At 38.7% G+C, this 21,345-nt stretch overlaps 1 protein-coding gene across 2 annotated transcripts in view; it reads right to left on the bottom strand.

Annotated features, from left to right (window-relative positions):
* Positions 1–21,345, bottom strand: part of TPST1 (tyrosylprotein sulfotransferase 1) — a 102,252-nt gene that overhangs the window by 54,235 nt on the left and 26,672 nt on the right. Inside the window, exons 2-3 of one of the 2 annotated variants that reach the window (XM_043914889.1) lie at positions 19,672–19,687; positions 16,879–17,824 (exon numbers count right to left, since the gene is read on the bottom strand). In XM_043914889.1, the coding sequence (XP_043770824.1) occupies positions 16,879–17,723 (845 nt within the window). In that variant the 5' untranslated portion in view covers positions 17,724–17,824; positions 19,672–19,687. The remainder of the gene's footprint in view (positions 1–16,878; positions 17,825–19,671; positions 19,688–21,345) is intronic. The other variant, XM_043914887.1, reaches the window with a different exon arrangement.

Raw genomic sequence — 21,345 nt, 5'->3', positions numbered from 1 at the left:
GACAAGGAAAAAACTGTATGAAACACAAACACATGGAGATTAAACAACACGTTTCTAAAACCAACAGGTTACTGAAGAAATAAAAAAATTTCTAGAAACAAATGACAATGAAAACGTGACAACTCAAAACCTATGGGATGCAACAAAAGCCATCCTAAGAAGGAAGTTTATAGCAATGCAATCTTACCTCAAGAAACAAGAAAAACAGAGACTAGACAGCTTAACATTACACCTAAAACAACTGGAAAAAGAAGAACAACAACAAAAAAATTAGTAGAAGGAAAGAAATCATAAAGATCCAAGCAGAAATAAGTGAAAAAGAAATGAAAGGAACAATAGTAAAGATTAATAAAACTAAAAGCTGGTTCTTTGAGAAGATAAACAAAATTGACAAACTCTTAGCCAGACTCATCAAGAAAAAAGAGAAGAATCAAATCAACAAAATTAGAAATGAAAAAGGAGAGGTTAAACAGACAATGAAGAAACACAAAGGATCATAAGAGACTATTATGAACAACCAGGAGACAGGAATCAAGACCATTTTCCCAAGAAAAAGAAATGCAAAAAAGCAAAATGGCTGTCTGAGGAGGCCGTACAAATAGCTGTGAAAAGAAGGGAAGCAAAAAGCAAAGGAGAAAAGGAAAGATATACCCATTTGAATGCAGAGTTCCAAAGAATAGCAAGGAGAGATAAGGAAGCCTTCCTCAGCGATCAATGCCAAGAAATAGAGGAAAACAATAGAATGGGAAAGACTAGAGATCTCTTCAAGAAAATTAGAGATACCAAGGGAACATTTCATGCAAAGATGGGCACAATAAAGGACAGAAATGGTATGGACCTAATAGAAGCAGAAGATATTAAGAAGAGGTGACAAGAATGCACAGTAGAACTGTACAAAAAAGATCTTCACGACCCAGATAATCACAATGGTGTGATCACTCACATTGACCTAGAGCCAGACATCCTGGAATGTGAAGTCAAGTGGGCCTTAGGGAAGCATCACTACCAACAAAGCTAATGGAGGTCATGGAATTCCAGTTGAGCTATTTCAAATCCTGAAAGATGATGCTGTGAAAGTGCTGCACTCAATATGTCAGCAAATTTGGAAAACTCAGCAGTGACTGGAAAAAGTCAGTTTTCATTCCAATCCCAAAAAAAGGCAATGCCAAAGAATGCTCAAATTACCGCAGAACTGCACTCATCTCACATGCTAGTAAAGTAATGCTCAAAATTCTCCAAGCCAGGCTTCAGCAATACATAAACCGTGAACTTCCAGATGTTCAAGCTGGATTTAGAAAAGGCAGAGGAACCAGAGATCAAATTGCCAACATCCTCTGGATCATCGAAAAAGCAAGAGAGTTCCAGAAAAACATCTACTTCTGCTTTATTGACTATGCCAAAGCCTTTGACTGGGTGGATCACAATAAACTGTGGAAAATTCTGAAAGAGATGGGAATACCAGACCACCTCACCTGCCTCCTGAGAAACCTGCATGCAGGTCAGGAAGCAACAGTTAGAACTGGACATGGAACAACAGACTGGTTCCAAATAGGAAAAGGAGTACGTCAAGGCTGTATATTGTCACCCTGCTTATTTAACTTATATGCAGAGAACATAATGAGAAACGCCAGGTTGGAGGAAGCAGAAGCTGGAATCAAGATTGCTGGGAGAAATATCAATAACCTCAGATATGCAGATGACGCCACCCTTATGGCAGAAAGTGAAGAAGAACTAAAGAGCCTCTTGATGAAAGTGAAAGAGGAGAGTGAAAAAGTTTGCTTAAAGCTCAACATTCAGAAAACTAAGATCATGGCATCCGGTCCCATCACTTCATGGGAAATAGATGGGGAAACAGTGGAAATGTGGCTCGCTTTATTTTTCTGGGCTCCAAAATCACTGCAGATGGTGATTTCAGCTACGAAATTTAAAACGCATGCTCCTTGGAAGGACTGTTATGACCAACCTAGACAGCATATTAAAAAGCAGAGACATTACTTTGCCAACAAAGGTCCGTCTAGTCAAGGCTACGGTTTGGCAGTGGTCATGTATGGATGTGAGAGTTGGACTATAGAGAAAGCTGAGCACCAAAGAATTGATGCTTTTGAACTGTGGTGTTGGAGAAGACTCTTGAGAGTCCCTTGGACTGCAAGTAGATCCAACCAGTCCATCCTAAAGGAGATCAGTCCTGGGTGTTCATTGGAAGGACTGATGTTGAAGCTGAAACTTCAATACTTTGGCCACCTGATGCGAAGAGCTGACTCATTGGAAAAGACCCTGATGCTGGGAAAGATTGAAGGCAGGAGGGGAAGGGGATGACAGAGGATGAGATGGTTGGATGGCATCACCAACTTGATGGACATGGGTTTGGGTGGACTCCGGGAGTTGGTGATGGACAGGGAGGCCTGGCGTGCTGCGGTTCATGGGATCACAAAGAGTTGGACATAACTGAGCGACTGAACTGAAGTGATATGTCAATAAAATAACCTGGATAACCTGGGAGAAATGGACAGATTCTTACAAAAGTTCAATTTTTCAAGACTGAACCAGGAAGAAATAGAAATTATGAACAACCCAATTAGAAGCACTGTAATTGACGCTGTGATAAAAAAAAAAAAAAAATCTCCCAAATAACAAAAGCCCAGGACCAGATGGCTTCACAGGAGAATTCTATCAAACATTTAGAGAAAAGCTAATGCCTAACCTTCTAAAACTCTTTCAAAAATTGCAGAGGAAGGAACACTTCCAAACTCATTCTATGAGGCAACCATCACCCTGATACCAAAACCAGACAAAGACAACATAAAAAAAGAAAACTACAGGCCAATATCACTGATGAACATAGATGCAAATTTCCTCAACAAAATTTTAGCAAAAAGAATTCAGCAACACATCAAAAAGCTCATACACCATGATCAAGTTGGGTTTATTCCAGGGATGCAAGGATTCTTCAATACACAGAAATCAATCAATGTGATACACCACATTAACAAATTGAAAGATAAAATCATATAATCATCTCAATAGATGCGGAAAAAGCCTTTGACAAAATTCAGCACCCATTTATGATTAAAACTCTTCATAAAATGGGCACAGAAGGAACCTACCTCAACACAGTAAAGGCCATATACAATAACCCTACAACAAACACTATTCTCAACGGAAAAACTGAAAGCATTCCCCCTAAGATCAGAAAAAGAAATTAAGGAATCAATCCCATTCACCACTGCAACAAAAATAATTAAATATCTAAGAATAAACTTACCTAAGGAGACAAAAGAACTGTACACAGAAAATTATAAGACACTAATGAAAGAAATCAAAGACGACATAAATAGATAGAGAGATATTTCATGTTCCTGGATAGGAAGAATCAATATTGTGAAAATGACTATACTACCAAATGCAATCTACAGATTTAATTCGATCCCTATCAAATTACCAATGGCATATTTCACAGAACAAAAAATTTCACAATTCATAAGGAAACACAAAAGACCCCAAATAGCCAAAGCAGTCTTGAGAAAGAAGAATGGAGCTGAAGGAATCAACCTTCCTGACTTCAGATTATACTACAAAGCTACAGTCATCAAGACAGTATGGCACTGGCACAAAAACAGAAATACAGACCAATGGAACAAGATAGAAAGCCCGGAAATAAACCCATGCACCTATGGGTACCTTATTTTTGACAAAGGAGGCAAGAATATACAATGGGGCAAAGACATCCTCTTCAATAAACGGTGCTGGGAAAACTGGACATGTGAAAGAATGAAATTAGAATACTTCTTAACACCACACACAAAGATAAACTCAAAATGGATTAAAGACCTAAATGTAAGACCAGAAACTATAAAACTCTTAGAGGAAAACATAGGAAGAACACTTGATGACATAAGTCAAAGCAAGATCCTCTGCGAACCACCTACTAGAGAAACGGACATAAAAACAAAAGTAAACAAGTGGGACCTGATTAAACTTAAAAGCTTTTGCACATCAAAGGAAACTATAAGCAAGGTGAAAAGACAACCCTTAGAATGGGAGAAAATAATAGAAAATGAAACAACTGACAAAGGATTAATTTCCAAAATACACTAGCAGCTCATACAACTCAGTATCAGAAAAGCAAACAACCCAGTCAAAAAGTGGGAAAAAGACCTAAACAGACATTTCTTCAAAGAAGACATACAGATGGATAACAAACACATGAAAAGATGCTCAACATCGCTCATTATTAGAGAAATGCAAATCAAAACTACAATGAGATATCACCTCATGCTGGTCAGGATAGCCATCATCAAAAAGTCTACAAACAATAAATGCTGGAGAGGGTGTGGAGAAAAGGGAACACTCTTGCACTATTTCTGGGAATGTAATTTCAGCCACTATGGAAGATGGTATGGATATTCCTTACAAACAAGGAATAAAACCATCATATGACCCAGCAATCCCACTTCTAGGCATATACCCTGAGTAAACCGAAACTGAAAGAGACACATGTATGCCTCTGTTCATTGCAGCACTAATTACAATAGCTACAATATGGAAGCAACCTAGATGTCCATCGACAGATAAATGGATAAAGAAGTTGTACATATACACAATGGAATATTACTCAGCCATAAAAATGAATACATTTGAGTCAGTTCTAATGAGGTGGATGAACCTAGAACCTATTATACAGAGTGAAGTGACTAAAGAGAAAGATAAATACCATATTCTAACGCATATATACAGAATCTAAGAAAATGGTACTGAAGAATTCATTTACATGGCCACACTGGAGAAACAGACATAGAGAATAGATTTATGGACATGGGGAGAAGGTAGGAGAGGGTGAGACGTATGGAAAGAGTAACAAGGAAACTTACACTATGGTATGTAAAATAGATAGCCAATAGGAATTTGCTGTATGGTTCAGGAAATTGAAAACAGGGGCTCTGTGTCACCCTGGAGGGGTGGGATGGGGAGGGAGAAGGGAGGAAGGTTCAAAAGGGAGGGGATATATGTATACCTATGGTTGATTCATGTTGAGGTTTGACAGAAAACAGCAAAATTCTGTAAAGCAATTATCCTTCAATAAAAAATAAATAATTTTTTTTTAAAAATAGGCAGCAGAAGAAAATAAAAAACAATAATAATTACAGCAGAATTCAACAAAGTTGAAAACAGAAAATCAGCAGGAAAAAATCATCAAAATCAGAGGCTAGTTATTTGGAAAGAGCAATAAAATGTTCCACTCAGTACTAAAAACAAATGAGCTATCAAACCATGAAAAGCACAGGGAATTTTTAGGACAGTGAAACTACTCTGTATGATTCTGTAACAGTGGGTATGTGACAGTACACATTTGTCAAAACTTGTAAAATGAACAACATGTAAAATATGGACTCTGTATGATAATGTTGTATCAATGTTGGTTCATCAACTCTAACAAATGGACCAGTCTGGTTTGGGATTTGGATCCCAAAAGGCTGTGCCTGTGTTGGGGCTGAAAATACATAGGAAATCCCTGTATTTTGTGCTCAATTTTACTATGAACCTGATATTGCTCTTTAAAAGAGTCTATTTTTAAAAATTTTTAAAAAATCATCTTGAATTGGAAGAATTAATATTGTTAAAACGGCTATACTACCCAAAGCAATCTACAGGGTTAATGCAATCCCTATCAAATTACTGGTGACATTCTTCACAGAACTAGGACAAACAATTCTAAAATTTAAATGGAACCATAAAAGACCCATAAATGCCAAAGCAATCTGAGGAAAAAGGACAAAGCAGGAGACATAACCGTCCCAGACTTCAGACAATACTACAAAGCTACAGTAATCAAAACAGCATGGTATTAACACAAAAACAGACATATGGATCAATGGAACAGACTAGATAGCCCAGAAATAAACCACACACCTATGGATAATTATCTCTGACAAAGGAGGTAAGAATACACAATGGGAAAAAGTCTCTTCAGCAAGTAGTGTTAGGAAAGTTGGACAGCTGCATGTAAACTGATGAAGTTGGAAAACACAAAACAAATTCAAAATGGCTTAAAGACTTAAATGTAAGGCAGGTCATCATAAAACTCCTAGAAGAGAACATAGGTAAAACAATCTCAGACATAAATCATATCCATGTTTTTTTAAGTGAGTCTCCCAAAGTAACAGAAATAAAAAGAAAAATAAATGGGACCTAATCAAACTTACAAGCTTTTGCACAGCAAAGGAAGCCATAAACAAAATGAAAATACAACTTACAGAATGGAAGAAAATAATTGCAAATGATGCAACCAACAAGGGTTTACGTTTCCAAAATATACAAACAGCTCATACAACTCAACAACAACAACAAAAGAACAAATAACCCAATTGAAAAATAGAAGACCTAAATAGACATTTCTCCAAAGAAGACATACAGATGGCCAACAGGCACAGGAAAAGATGCTCAATATCACTAATTATTAGAGAAACGCAAATCAAAACTACAATGAGATAACACTTCATACTGGTCAGAATGGCCATCAATAAAGTTTACAAATAACAAATGATAGAGAGGGTGTGCAGAAAAGGGAAACCTTCTACACTGTTGGTGGGAATGTAAGCTGGTGCAGTCAGTATGGGAAACAGTTATAAAGGTTCCTCAACTAAAACCAGTTGCCCCATGATCCAGCAGTTCTACTCCTGGGGGGCTTCCCTGGTGGCTCAGTGGTAAAGAATCCACCTGCAAATATGTAAACACAAGTTCAATCCAGGAAGATCCCACATGCCATGGAGCACAACTATTGAGCCTGTGTTCTAGTGCCCAGGAGGTGCAATTGCTGAGCCCACATACCACAACTACTGAAGCCCACACACCCTAGAGCCTGTGGAATCTAAAATATGACACAAATGAACCTGTATATGAAGAAGAAAGATAGAGAACAGACTTGCAGTTGCCAAGGGGGAGAGGAAGTGGGGGAAGGATGGAGTGGGAGTCTGAGGTCAGCAGATGCAAACTGCTGACTGGATAAATAACAAGGTCCTACTGATCCACTGATAAAAAAATCCATCCACTAATGCAGAAGACACAGGTTTGATCCCTGGGTTGGGAAGATCCCCTGGAGGAGGAAATGGGAACCCATTCCAGTATTCTTGCCTGGGAAATCCCATGGACAGAGGGCCCTGGCAGTCCATGGGGTCACGAAGAGTCAGACACAACTTAGCAACTGAGCACACATGCACACACTGGATAGCACCGGAAACTTTATTCAATACCTTGTGATAAACCATAACAGAAAAGAATATAAAAAAGGAAGTATATATGCATAATTGAATCACTTTGCTATACAGTAGAAATTAATACAACATTGTCAATCAACTATACTTCAATTAAGAATTTTTTAATTTTTAAAAGGCATCAGTGAGCTCTGGCAGAGAAGGCAATGGCACCCCACTCCAGTACTCTTTTGCCTGGAAAATCACATGGATGGAGGAGACTGGTAGGCTTCAGTCCATGGGGTTGCTAAGAGTCGGACACGACTGAGAGACTTCACTTTCACTTTTCACTTTCATGCACTGGAGAAGGCAATGGCAACCCACTCCAACGTTCTTGCCTGGAGAATCCTAGGGATGGGGGAGCCTGGTGGGCTACCATCTATGGGGTCGCACAGAGTCGGACACAACTGAAGCAATTTAGCAGCAGCAGCAGCAGTGAGCTCTGGAACAATTTCAATCTCACATATTTATAGTCGGGGCCATCAAAAGAGAAGAGAAAAAATATATATCTGAAGAAATAATGTACAAGTTTTCCCACACTGTATAGAAACTAGAAAATCCAGATTCAAAAAGTTCAACAGACTCCAAGTAGAAATTACCAATTTCAGGAATGACAGTTTTCACAGATCATGACAGATTCAACAGATATAAAAATGACAATTAAAAAAAAATGACAATAAAGGAATGCTATAAAAAATTTATGCCTATAGATTCAAGAATTGAGAAAAAATGGACAAACTCCTTCTGAAAGACACAAAACATATTCAAGAAAAAATTATTTAAATAACATTTATCTTTTAAGGGCTTCCCTCATAGCTCAGTTGGTGAAGAATTCGCCTGCAATGTGGGAGACCTGGGTTCGATCCCTGGGTTGAAAAGATCCCCTGGAGAAGGGAAAGGCTACCCACTCCAGTATTCTGGCCTAGAGAATTCCATGGTCCCACAGAGTCAGACATGACCGAGCAACTTTCACTTTCACTTTCTATCTTTTAAAGAAATTGATGCCTATTCACAAAATATATTAGTAAAACCACAGAACACAAAAGAAGATGAGATCTTAAAATGGTCATGGAAATGTCATATAAAAAAAGAACTGGAAAAAAAAACTGACCATTAGACTGACAGCAGATTTCTCAAGAGCAACAACTGCAACTAGTGGACAGTGGAATAATACCTTCAAAGTACTAACAGAAAATTACTGCCAACACAGACTGAATCGAACAAAAATAATCTGCCGAAAATTAAAGACTTTTTCAAATAAAACTTAGAAACATTAAAATCCTTAGAATAAGAGAAAAATCATTGGTACACCTGATGCACAAATATAAGCAGCAAAAACTGAACAAAACCCCATCTTTTAGGCAAAAAATAATGGGAAAAGGGAGCACTGGGGTCTGAAGAATACAGGAAACATCTGTATTATTCTTAACAGTTTTCTCTCATCTCTTTCCCCTCATGGTGACACCCAACATGCAGAAACGCACAGCGATGGTGCAAGCAGCTAAAACTGAGAGAAAGCCATACTTCAGGCCAGAATAACAGGAAATGCAGCCCCTGGGAACCAGCTAGTATGTGCGTGGGGGTGGGAGTGGTAGGAAATCAAAGGAGAGAGCCAGGGAACATATCCCATAATTTTGCACATAAATTGGCACAACTTCCAACTCACACCTGGGAGAGACTGAAGGAAGCACAGCAAAGGCTTTGAGAATTAAACTAGGAAATAAACTGCCACCGATGCTCTAAACTTACAAATGATTGATGCTAAGTCACTTTAGTCGTGTCCAACTCTGTGCGACCCCATAGACAGCAGCCCACCAGGCTCCCCCGTCCCTAGGATTCTCCAGGCCAGAACACTGGAGTGGGTTGCCATTTCCTTCTCCAATGTATGAATGTGAAAAGTGAAAGTGAAGTTGCTCATTCGTCCAACTCTTAGCGACCGCATGGACTGCAGCCTACCAGGCTCCCCTGTCCACAGGATTTTCCAGGCAAGAGTACTGAAGTGGGTTGCCATTGCCTTCTCCTCACAAATGATTGGTCAATAACAAAACCCAAAGCAGTATAGCAAAGTCTGAAAAGTAATATGATACTGGAAACACTATTCATAGAAGGAGACACAAACTTGTGGTTTAGAAACTAACCAGATTGATTACTCAACAAAACAAAATGAAACAAAACAAATCTTCGTTCTCCAGAGGATTTTAGCAGGACTCAGAGGCTCAAAACCCAACTCCAAAAATTACTCAGATACACAGAACCAAGAAAATGTGATCCAATAATAACAGAAAAGACAATCAAAAGATGCACAGAAGAGGAGGGAACACTAAGTAATTTTTAAGGCTAGCAGTATGATATAAGGAAACTGAAACCTCAACCTCAGATTGAAACTTGAACCCACAGGCTGAGACTTGAACCCAGCCAAACCCCAGATTGGGTTTTTTTAACTAGACTCACTCACCTGGTGTCAGGCCTTACTGAGGTTCAAGTTCTATATGTCTCAGTGCAAAAGAAATTCAGTGAGAGGCAAAGTGTTAGACAAGGAGTAGATTTATTAATAAAGGATGCTTGTGAGGGATACAAGTGGGTAGACAAAGGGGCTCTGGCCCGAGAAATTAAGTGAGTTACATGTTCACAGTCAAAGAAAGTGGGGATGGGGAGAGGACTACCTTCTTCCTCATTCTATGAGTAGACATTAGGCTTATATCACTAGCTCCTCCTTCACATCAGGCAGGAGACTGACCCTATAAGGTCAAACCAGGACTGCCGTGGTGCTTATTCAAATCACCAGAAGGGTGGTAACATATACTAAAATACGTTAAATCATCTCAGGTTTCATTATAATGAGGGTCTTCTACTTTGGAATGTCATCTTTCCCTTATATTCCTGTCCTTGGTTCTAAGGATCATTATCTTGCTAGACTTGACTAGCAGGATGCAGGCCTCATTTTTTTAACTTAATGGTCTGAGGCATATCTCATGCTTTCATTGATAAAAGCTTTATAGTTAAACTGTTAGCTGCTCAGTCATGTCTGACTCTTTGCAACCCCATGGACTATAGCCCATCAGGCTCCTCTATCCATGGGATTCTCCAGGCAAGAATACTGGAGTGGGTAGCCATTCCCTTCTCCAGGGAATCTTCCCAACCCAGGGATCGAACCCTGGTCTCCTGCATTGCAGGCAGATTCTTTACTGTTGGAGCTACAGGAAAATCCTTTATTTTGGACAGGGATATCCCAAATTTCCCTAAAGTTCCCTCTCTATCTATAATCCCCTAGTGGGATTTCTAAAACTACCTGTGTACCTACTCTATCCCTATCAAAACCAGACAAAGAGCGTAAGAATAATAAAAACTATAGGTCAGTATCACTCATGAAATAGATGTAAGAATTCTAAACTAAAATTAGCATATCAAATCCAGCACTAATTAGATAATTAGTGTTCCTCTAAGTTGAAGCTTTACCAGAAATTCAAGGTTAAATCAACATTACAAAATGTACTAATGTAACTTACATAGTAGCTTCAAGAAGGGAAAAAAATCATATAACTACTTCAATCAAATAACCTCTATGGTAGGCTACTTCTAAATGGCTCCCAATTATTCACACAGAGTCATTTAAACAAATTAAAGGTGTGCGTCACAGGTCTTCTCAAATTTAACAATAAGGCCCTCTAGGAAGCTTAAGCACATCATCCCTTAGGCATCTCAGCAGGAGTCCAAAGCAAAGAAGAATTTATCTCAGAGATTTCTGGGGAAAACTATTATCCAATGGAATGAACCCCAGTAAGATTTACAGAGGACCCACACAGTTTTTGAGAAGTTTATCAGCAGCAACATTGCCAACTTGGACTGAAAGAGACAGAAACAGTACAAAATGAAAATACACATTGGATTTCCAGAATTCTTCTGGCAGGAAGTAGTCTGATAAAACTACACAGCTACAAAATATGTGCTATCTTTCATGAAAAAGAAATGATCAGTCAAGAGCCCAAAGGGCAGAGCTGAGAGACCTGGAAAATAATTCCTACAATTATTTATATTCGGAGACCTAATCAAAGCATGTCTAACATTTTCCCAGATGGATTTCAGAATTGATATGAACCAGTGATACCTTGGCAACCCACTCCAGTATTCTTGCCTGGAGAATCCCTGGACAGAGGAGCCTGGCGGGCCACAGTCCATGGGGTCGCAGAGTCAGACATGACTGAGCAACTAAATCACCACCAGCAGTGATACCTTACTCGAATACTTTGGCCACCTGATGCAAAGAACAGACTCATCTGAAAAGACCCTGATGCTGGGAAAGATTGAAGGCAGGAAGAGAAGTGGACGACAGAGGATGAGATGGCTGGATGGCATCACTGATTCAATGGACATGAGTTTGAGTAAACTCCAGGAATTGGTGATAGACAGGGAGGCCTGGCGTACTGCAGTCCACGGGTTCACAAAGAGTCGGACACGACTGAGCGACTGAACAGTGATACCTTTTCCTCTTCCCCCATTTACCTTCACTTTAAATAAGAAGGTCTACTATCTTATGCCTGTTCCACTATTTTATACTGGCATTGGGGGTGGGGTGGGGACATAACTTGTATCTTTAGATGTATCTTCAGATTGAAAGCTACTGTATTTAAGGATCTGTATTTAGTAAGGAACTACATCCAGAAGCCTCGTCCAAAACTCGACCTGATTTAGATGGGAAGATGAAGGACTCTGAGTTTGTAACAGGATGAGAATTTTGAGACTTGGTGAGGGGGAAAGTATATTTTGCATATGAGTCATTGGCAACCAGAGGGCAGACTGGTTAACTTCTTCTAAAATGATTCCCAACTCCAGATATTCCTTTGTGTAATCCCCTCCTCTTGATTGTGGCTGGGCCTAGAGACTTGCTTCTAATGAATATGGCAAAGATGATAGGATGTTATTTGCAAGATTAGGTTAAGAAGATGTGAATTCTGTCTTGCTCACTCTCCTTGACTCTTTTCATTTGCTTGCTCTGATGAAGTCAGCTGCTGTGTTAGTAACCATAGAGAGAAAGCTTCATGGCAAGGAAGCGAGGTCCTCCATCCAACACCCATGAGGAACTGAATCCTGCCCAAAACCACATGAGCTTGGAAACCGTCCCTTACCAGTTACCCTTGACTGCAGCCTGTAACAGATTCTGAGCTATGAGACTCAGCTAAGACAAGCCCATATTATCAACCCACCAAAACTGTGACAAAATACACATTTGCTATTTTAAGCAAACACTAAAGTCGCTATATTTTTAGGAACTTCCAGGTTGGTGAATACATCCATATGCGGAGGGCAGAGTATCCTTATATCATGGAGCCAGAAGCTCCTGTTTTGGGACCCTTCCAGACCTCACCCTATGTACTTCTTCATCTGTATCCTTTCTAAGAATGGCTCTAGATTTTCCTTCTTAAAAGCAACCTTTTAAGTGGGAATAAAAGAGAACTACCAATAACCAATGAAAATATAAGGTGCTCAAATTCATTAACAGAGAATTACAAACTGAAATTTCAATGAAGTACCATTTACTTTACTCAATTAGAAAAATTAAAAAGGCAGGCTGTATTCTATAGTACATTAAATAAGAAGGTTTGGTTTTTTTTTTTTAAAGCCATGTTGATGAGGATATAGATTCCTGGGGATTTTTATATTGACAGTAGCGGTGTAAACTACTGTGACCTCTTTGGGAAACAATTTGGTATTACCTAGTGAAGCTGAATACAAATATCCCCTATGGTCCAGCGATCCTATGCTTAGCTGTGCATTTTAGAGAAACTCTTGAAGAGGAAGAACCTTAAAAAAATGTACTTAGCTCTAAACCAAAACAACTCAAATGGTCATCAATAGTATAAATAATTGGATCTATTATTATTAATTGATTATATCAGAATAGTACTATGGCCATAAAAACAAATTAAAAATAGTTATATACCTCAGAAAGATAAACCTCAAGATAATGTTAAAAGAAAACAAAAATGGACAGAAGAAAACAGACTATGATCCCATTTATCTGAAGTTCACAAATAGGAAAACTAAACAAACAAAAGGGGAAAAACATGACAATAATAACAGATGATCACCATCAAGTAGTTTCAAATATTGCTACTGTAAAGCCAATCTGCCCTGTCAGTATCCCGAGAAGAGTTGTTCAATCAGGTGCCCATTTTGCTTCATTCATGAGTTAAGACTATCTCTACACTAAAAAACTTATAGAGAATGTGTGGTAACAAAAGCTTATGAAGCACTTGGTACTGGACTAGGTACCATGCTAGGTGTTTCACGTGCATTTTTTTGTTTTTTTGACAGAGCATAAGCATTTAATAATAATTTTTAAATATATACTATAACATTTATGCCAGAGCCTGTACTAAAGGCTTTACAGTAATTTTAATTTAATCCTTACAACAGTTCTATGAAGTACATACTATAACCACCATCCACAATGGGTACGGTTATTATCACCTTGATTATAATAATAATAATAAAGATAACAGGTAACACTTTTTGCCACACTGTGCAGTTTGTGAGATCTTAGTGCCCTGACCAGGGATTGAACCCAAGCTCTTAGCAGCGAAAGTGCAGAGTCCTAACCACTGGACCGCCAGGGAATTCCCAATAGGTAACATTTTTGATCACCTACTAATGCCATGCACTGGGCTAAGACTTTATAGTCACCTAATTCAGTCTTCAGGACAACCTTAATGGATATTGTTTCCATCTCCATTTCCAGGATAAGAAAACTAATGGGGAAGATGAGGTAACTAAGAATAAGCAAAATCAAGTAACTCACTCAAGGTCATACAACTAATAAAGGGTAGAGCTAGGATTTGGACCTTTGTCTGACTGTTTAGCCACTTTCACAGTCCTTATTTTATTTAATATTCATAAGCCCTGTAATATAAATATAACACAGAGGTTAAGAGCACAGTTTCTAAAGATGGAGAGACATGAATCCATATCCTCTTTCTACTATGTTTCAACTGCGGAACTGAGGACAAGCTCCTCAACCTCTCTGAGAGGAATAGGCCTTTCATCTATAAAATGGAGGTTTTTAAAGTATCCGCGGGTAATGGTAAAAGGGTAAATATGAAAACTGAGATAAAGCATATGTAAATAGTGTTGTATTTACATACTGAAATATCACATAGTAATGGAAAAAGAATGAACTATTGCTATGTAAAATAGTATAGGTGAATCCAAATATTACATGAAAAAATCCAGGAACAAGATAGTAAATAGACATGATAGTATTTATATCAAGCTCAAAAACAAGCAAGACTGTTTTTGAACTTCATATGCAACCTCATCACCTCTGGTGAAAGAGACTGAAACAGTGGTTACTTTGGGGTTGAGGAGGATATTGACTAGGAAGGAGCATACAGGAGTCTCCTAAATGCCAATAATTTTTAAAATATCTTTATATGTATGGTGAGAACACAAGTGTATAGAGATGTAAGCATTCATCAAATTGAACACTGAATATTTGTAATTTACTATATATCTTAATTAAAAAAAAACTCATAGTGGCAAGAATCTTGGAATAGGCATTGGAAGTTCTAGTTCAGCCATGTGTGATTCTTGACAAAGAATAAAACTTCACAGGGTCTGCATTCCATATATTACAGCTAAATAAGGTCTCTTCCCCTTCTAAAATTCACTGACTCAAAATTCCTATGAATTTCCTTGGCCACACCATGAGGCATGCAAGATTTTAGTTCCCCAACAAGGGATCGAACTCTTGCGCCCCTATAGTAGAAAGTCAAAAGTCTTAACCACTGGACTGCCAGAGAAGTCCCTGCAAAATTATTTTCTCCTGAATTTCCACAGAAATTTAACTTCAGCCAATCTCTTTACTCCCTACTTGGAGAGATGGGGGGTGTTAAAAAGCTTATTTTATATTAATAGATGGAACAAACATCAGAATTTCTGGGCCAACATATAAGCATACAGAATAAAATGCTTACCTAGAAATACAGATGATTAGAAACAAGTTATGGTCTATTATATGGAAAGAACAATAAACTGTGATGACAGGAGCTAAAACTGTAATTTTTTTTATCAATGTAAATAACCTGGAGCCACTAGAGTGATGATACCTAATAATTTATAGTCAGTAACTGAAAGCTAGCTGCAGAAAAGTAGCTGTTCCTTTCAAATTATCCATATGAGGAAGCAATGTTTACTGTACAAGTTCTACACTTGAAAAAAAATCAAGAAGACATTCCTTGAAGGGAACACGAGGGAAGTTCACTGCTTTTTCTTTATTTTACAGGGGATATATATTACTTTTATAAGTGGAAAGATAAAAAACAAGAGTTAAAGTCAACTTTTCTTCATGAGGAGATGCTACCTGAATTTAACAGTACTTTTTATATCATTATGTCCTTATTTGATGTGTATGTCATCAAGTTAGGTTATCAGATCAAGTCAAGCCAATCTAGTCATCACTTTATGAGAAAGGAAGAAAAATGCAATAATTTTAGAAGTATTTTAATTCAAGGAACTTCTAGTATGGATTATGGATTAAACTTCTAAATTTCAGTGATTCTCTAACCTTTTGTAAAACTCAAGGGAAGATGTAGCCATCAGATGACAAAAGAAAACACTAGATGCAAGAAAATGCCATGGACAAAAGTACCAGCTCATTTACACCAAAGCACAGATTCCTATTCTGGCCCTGCCAGCTAAATTTGAGTAAATCATTTTGATCTTTCTGACTCAGACCTCTTCCCTATAAAATGAAGGGACTGAGTTAGATAATTTTTTTTTTTTTAAAGGTTAAAAAAAATAGGCAAATTTATTGTAGGACACTTGGACAGTACGATTAAATGGAATGGAAACGCATACGTATCCTTTTGGAAATCAGCCATGATTTGAATTTAAAAAAATCATTACAAGCAAAATTTCATTTCATCATGATGCTTTCTTTTGTTTCTTCTTTTCATTTTCTTCTTTTTCTTTTTATCTTTATTTTTCCTCTCACTAAAATGCTCTATATAATTGGAATTTACTATCTATGGGCGTCTCTGGTGGCTCAGATGGTAAAGAATCTGCCTGCAGTGCAGGAGATCCAGGTTCGATCCCGGGGTCAGGAAGATCCCCTGGAGAAGGAAATGGCAACGCACTCTAGTATTCTTGCCTAGAGAATTCCAGGAAGAGAAGAGCCTCATGGACTACAGTCCATGGGGTCACAGAAAGTCAGACATGACTGAGCAACTAACACTTTCACTTTCAATATGGTAGACGCTTTTCTTCATATTGACCATACTCCACACAAAAGTCAACTATCCTTATTAACAAAAATATCTGAAAATTAAATATCAGAAACCATTACATTTGAATGATGGACTTGAAAGTCTGCCACGCTTTTACTGCTATAAACTGGGTTTGCCTCCATTTTTGCCTCCATCAAGTACATAAAAAGGATAATTCATAAATTTAAAAATGAATTAAGTAAGTGAAAATGTAATGAACCAGTTAGAGAATTTTTTAAGAACTCATTGATGAAGCTCTCTCTATTCCAGGAAACAGGGCTATAGTTTACACACACACACACACACACACACACACACACACCTTTATTAGCTGAATATAGGGTCAAATAAAAAACAAAAAATCTACTCACTTTGACAGAGATACTCCCCCAGCCTTTCCAATCATCTCTTCATGGTGTAATACTGAGTGGTTCCAAGGAATTTGGAGGAACTTTAAGACTGTTCTCATCCACCGTTCTGGATGTAAGACAAGTTGCTCATAGTGAACTAACATGCATTTTTTATAGCCAACCTCCATACACTGGTTATACATGGTCTCGATGGCACGATTCCACTTGGTCAAACAGTCCCTATAGCTGTTCAGGTCAAATCCAGCTATGGTCACTTTTCGAGAAATCATTGAATGCACTGATGCCCGGCCATCTCGGACCATCAAGAGAAATTTGGCATTGGGGAATAACCTAGCAAGGTAAGTTAAGGATTTCAGGGCAAAAGGATCTTTATTACATAAATAAGGGGCTGGCTCCCCATGCTTCACAATGATTTCTAGTAAGAAGGCCTGCATGGCAGAATCCAGCACTTCATCGGTGACACCAGCCTCATCCAAGCGTATTTTCTCCTTACTCGACCGTGACCATATCTGCTTCAGAGCCAGGATTCGAGGAATGACCCTGGTTTCCTCTCCACAGCGAATATCAGGGTGTGCATCTAGCATGGCCCTCATGAGCGTGGTTCCACTCCGTGGCACACCTCCAATAAATATTAAAGGCATATCTTTGTGATAGGCAAAGGTTTTATTGGCTTTGATGTCCAGGACAGTTCGCACAGTGGTCTTTATGTTCTCCAGTTTGAGGGGCTGGCTACGTTCTTCTATTCGGTGATGGCATTCCATGGCGTGTTGGCCCAAGTAAAATACAGTCACTGAACTAATCACCAGACATGCCAATAGTAAATTCTGCTTCAGTTTTCCAACCATCTTGATGTGATTATCTTGCTATTAAACAGATATTTTGCTCCAAATGATTTTCAGAAAACATTCAGGCCATGGACAGTCTACTTCAGAAAGATGACCAACATCTAATAGGAGAAGGAAAAAGTTATTTTACCATCACACTGAGATTGTTGACAAATTAATCATCAGTTATCACCATTACATTTGAGCTAGAAAGAAGCTGAAGCAGTCTTAAATACACTGATATTCTTAGAATACAAGCATATATAAATGAAAGCAAAAATAAATCAACATTTCTAATTAGAAATAGCTTTTCAAAAAAAAAAAAGAAATAGCTTTTCTTTATGTAACAATACTGAAGCTACAAACATTGCACAGAATGGAAAAATAAATAAAATTATTTCTAGTCAGTCAAGTAAATGTTCAATATTCCCAAGTATGTTTTGAGTCTAACCCAAGGTTCATCTCTGACAGTCAGAGCTGCTTCATCCCCAAGAATTCATTATCTCCACATTCTACTTTAAAGAGAAATTACAGAAGAAATATACAACTTCCAAATTTTCAACACAGATTCAGTTTATTCATTCTATAAAGTATTTATTTAGATAATAGTCCAGATACTTGGGTTTGGCTGAGGATAAACTTTGAAAAGGACAGCAGTGCAATGACCCCTGCTCTCAGGAAACACAGTCTCATGGGCAGACAGATATACAATGACAGTAAAATGTGATCAGTGCCTTAATAGAAATAAGCAAAGGAGACCATGGGAGTATAATGAAAAAGCACACAAAGCATGCCTCAGGAAGCTGCAAAAGCCTTATATAAAACAAAAGGAAAGACTACACTAAGCAACAGAAATTTGTGTGCAAAAGCACAATGGCAAGACAGAACACAGCAATTAGGTGCCAAGAAGTCGTTCAGAAGAGCTAGTATAGGGTGCAAAGAAAACTGCGTGTGTCTGTGATCTAGCCTTCAGAAGAATAGATAAGATCTGGGCACAAAGAATATTCTAAACTGAAGATACACCATGACCAAAGAAACAGACACATAAAAGCAGAGGCATACATGTTAGACACATAAACTATGTGCATGTAAATTTAACCTGAATTTCAGAGAGCAAGCGTGGTACTTAATTTTATCTGTCAACTTTGCTAGGCTATGGTGCCCAGTGTTTGGTCAAACACCAGTCTAATGTTTCTGTGAAGGTTTTTTCTTTTTTTAAATTACTAATAAATCTAACAGATTGAACTGTGAGTAAAGTAGGTTATCCTACAAACCATAGGTGGGCCTCATCCAACAACTGAAGTCCTTAAGAGAAAAGACACATTTCCTGAAGAGAAGGGAGATTTTCCTCAAGACAACAACACAGAAACTCTGAGTTTCCAGCCTGCTGCTCTGAAGAATTTACACTCAAGGCTAACATCACCTCTTACCTGCCAGACTGCTGTATGGATTTTAGAAATGCCAGTGCCATAATCACATTCCTTAAAAACTCTTAGTTACACACACACACACACACACACACACACACACACACACACACCCCTAAAAGATGATGTTGTTAAGAGTGCAGCACTCAATATGCCAGCAAATTTGGAAAACTCAGCAGGGGCCACAAGACTGGAAAAGGTCAGTTTTCATTCCAATCCCAAAGAAAGGCAATGCCAAAGAAATGTTCACATTACTGTACAACTGCACTCGTTTCACATGCTAGCAAAATCATACTCAAAATCCTTCAAGCTAGGATTCAGCAGTATGTGAATAAAGAACTTCCAGATGTACAAGCCGGATTTAGAAAAGGCAGAGGAACCAGAGATCAAATTGCCAACATCCACTGGATCATAGAAAAAGCATGCAAATTCTAAAAATACATCTACTTCTGCTTCATTGACTACGCTAAAGCCGTTGACTGTGTGGATCACAACCAACTGTGGAAAATTCTTAAAGAGATGGGAATACCAGACCACCTTACCTGCCTCCTGAGAAACCTGTAAGCAGGACAAGAAACAACAGTTAGAACTCAACATGGAACAACGGACTGGTTTAAAATTGGGAAAGGAGTACATCAAGGCTGTGTATTATCACCCTGCTTATTTAACTTATACGCAGAGCATATCATGAGAAATGCTGGGCTGGTTGACTCATAAGCTGGAATCTGCCAAGAGAAATATCAACAGCCTCAGATATGCAGATGGTACCCCTTTACTGGCAGAAAGCGAAGAGGAATTAAAGAGCCTTTTGATGAAAGTGAAAGAGGAAAGTGAAAAAGCTAGCTTAAAACTCAACATTCAAAAACTGAAGATCAAAAAAAAAAAAAAACTGAAGATCATGGCATCCGGTCCTATCACTTCACAGCAAATAGATGGAGAAAAAGTGGAAACAGTGACAGATTTTATTTTCTTGGGCTCCAAAATCACTGTGGATGGTGACTACAGCCACAAAATTAAAAGACGCTTGCTCCTTGGAAGAAAAGCTATGACAAATCTAGATAGCATATTAAAAAGCAGAGACATCACTTTGCCAACAAAGATCCCTATAGTCAAAGTTATGATTTTCCCAGTAGTCATGAACATATGTGAGAGTTGGACCATAAAGAAAGCTGAGCGCCAAAGAATTGATGCCTTTGGACTGTGGTGTTGGAAAAGACTCTTGAGAGTCCCTTGGACTGCAAGGAGAGCAAACCAGTCAATCCTAAAGGAAATCAGTCCTGAATATTCACTGAAAGGACTGATGCTGAAGGTCCAACACTCTGGCCACCTGATGCAAAGAGCTGACTCATGGAAAAGACCCTGATGCTGGGAAAGATTGAGTGCAAGAGGAGAAGGGGGCGACAGAGGATGAGATAGTTGGATAGCATCACCAACTCAACGGACATGAGTTTGAGTAAACTCAGGGAGATAGAGAAGGACAGGGAAGTCTGGCATGCTGCAGTTCAAGGGGCCGCAAAGAGTCAGACACAACTTGGCGAATGAACAACAACAACAATCCTGACTGGAGTACACCTGGGGAAATTACTAACTATACTGGAGAAAGAATACATTCTGAGAAGCAGGACTTCTAGCTATGAACTAATGAGAAGGTAGGCCAATTCTTGCTCCTTGTTGCCCCCTCCCCCATCCCCGGGCCGCAAAAACAAATTATAAAACAGGATGAAACTGACCAAAGAAATACAACAACCAAAGAAGTATTTATGTTTTAAAAACTGCTCAACACTGAGTAAGAACAGTGAGAACCTCTGGTACTTGTGCCCGATTACTCCCACCCCACATTCATCCACTCAGCAGGTGCAGAGGTTCGGCAGAGCAGGGCAAGGCAGAACAAACTACAAGGCCTAGAGTCCCTCGGTGATGATTTTGGCAACTTCGGGAATAAATGGCAATTCTCACGGGCAAAAAAAAAAAAAAAAAAGGCCTAGAGTCTTTGCTGCTGGAATCAATGGAGATCGCTCAGGCTGAATGGGAGTGTAATGCACATGCCCCACTGTGCTGCCAGTGTGACGCTTCCAGCCAGCAGGTGTGCAAGGAGGGAGAAAAGCTTGAGTAGGTTGAGGCTGTAGCTCATAAGCCTGTTTGCCACAACTACTGAGTCCACTCACTGCAGCCACTGAAGCTGGCTCACCTAAAGCCCATGCTCCACAACAAGAGAA

The sequence above is a fragment of the Cervus elaphus genome, chromosome 10, assembly GCF_910594005.1.
Source record: "Cervus elaphus chromosome 10, mCerEla1.1, whole genome shotgun sequence".
NCBI classification, from domain to species: Eukaryota; Metazoa; Chordata; class Mammalia; order Artiodactyla; family Cervidae; genus Cervus; species Cervus elaphus.
This window is presented reverse-complemented; position numbering and strand designations above follow the sequence as displayed.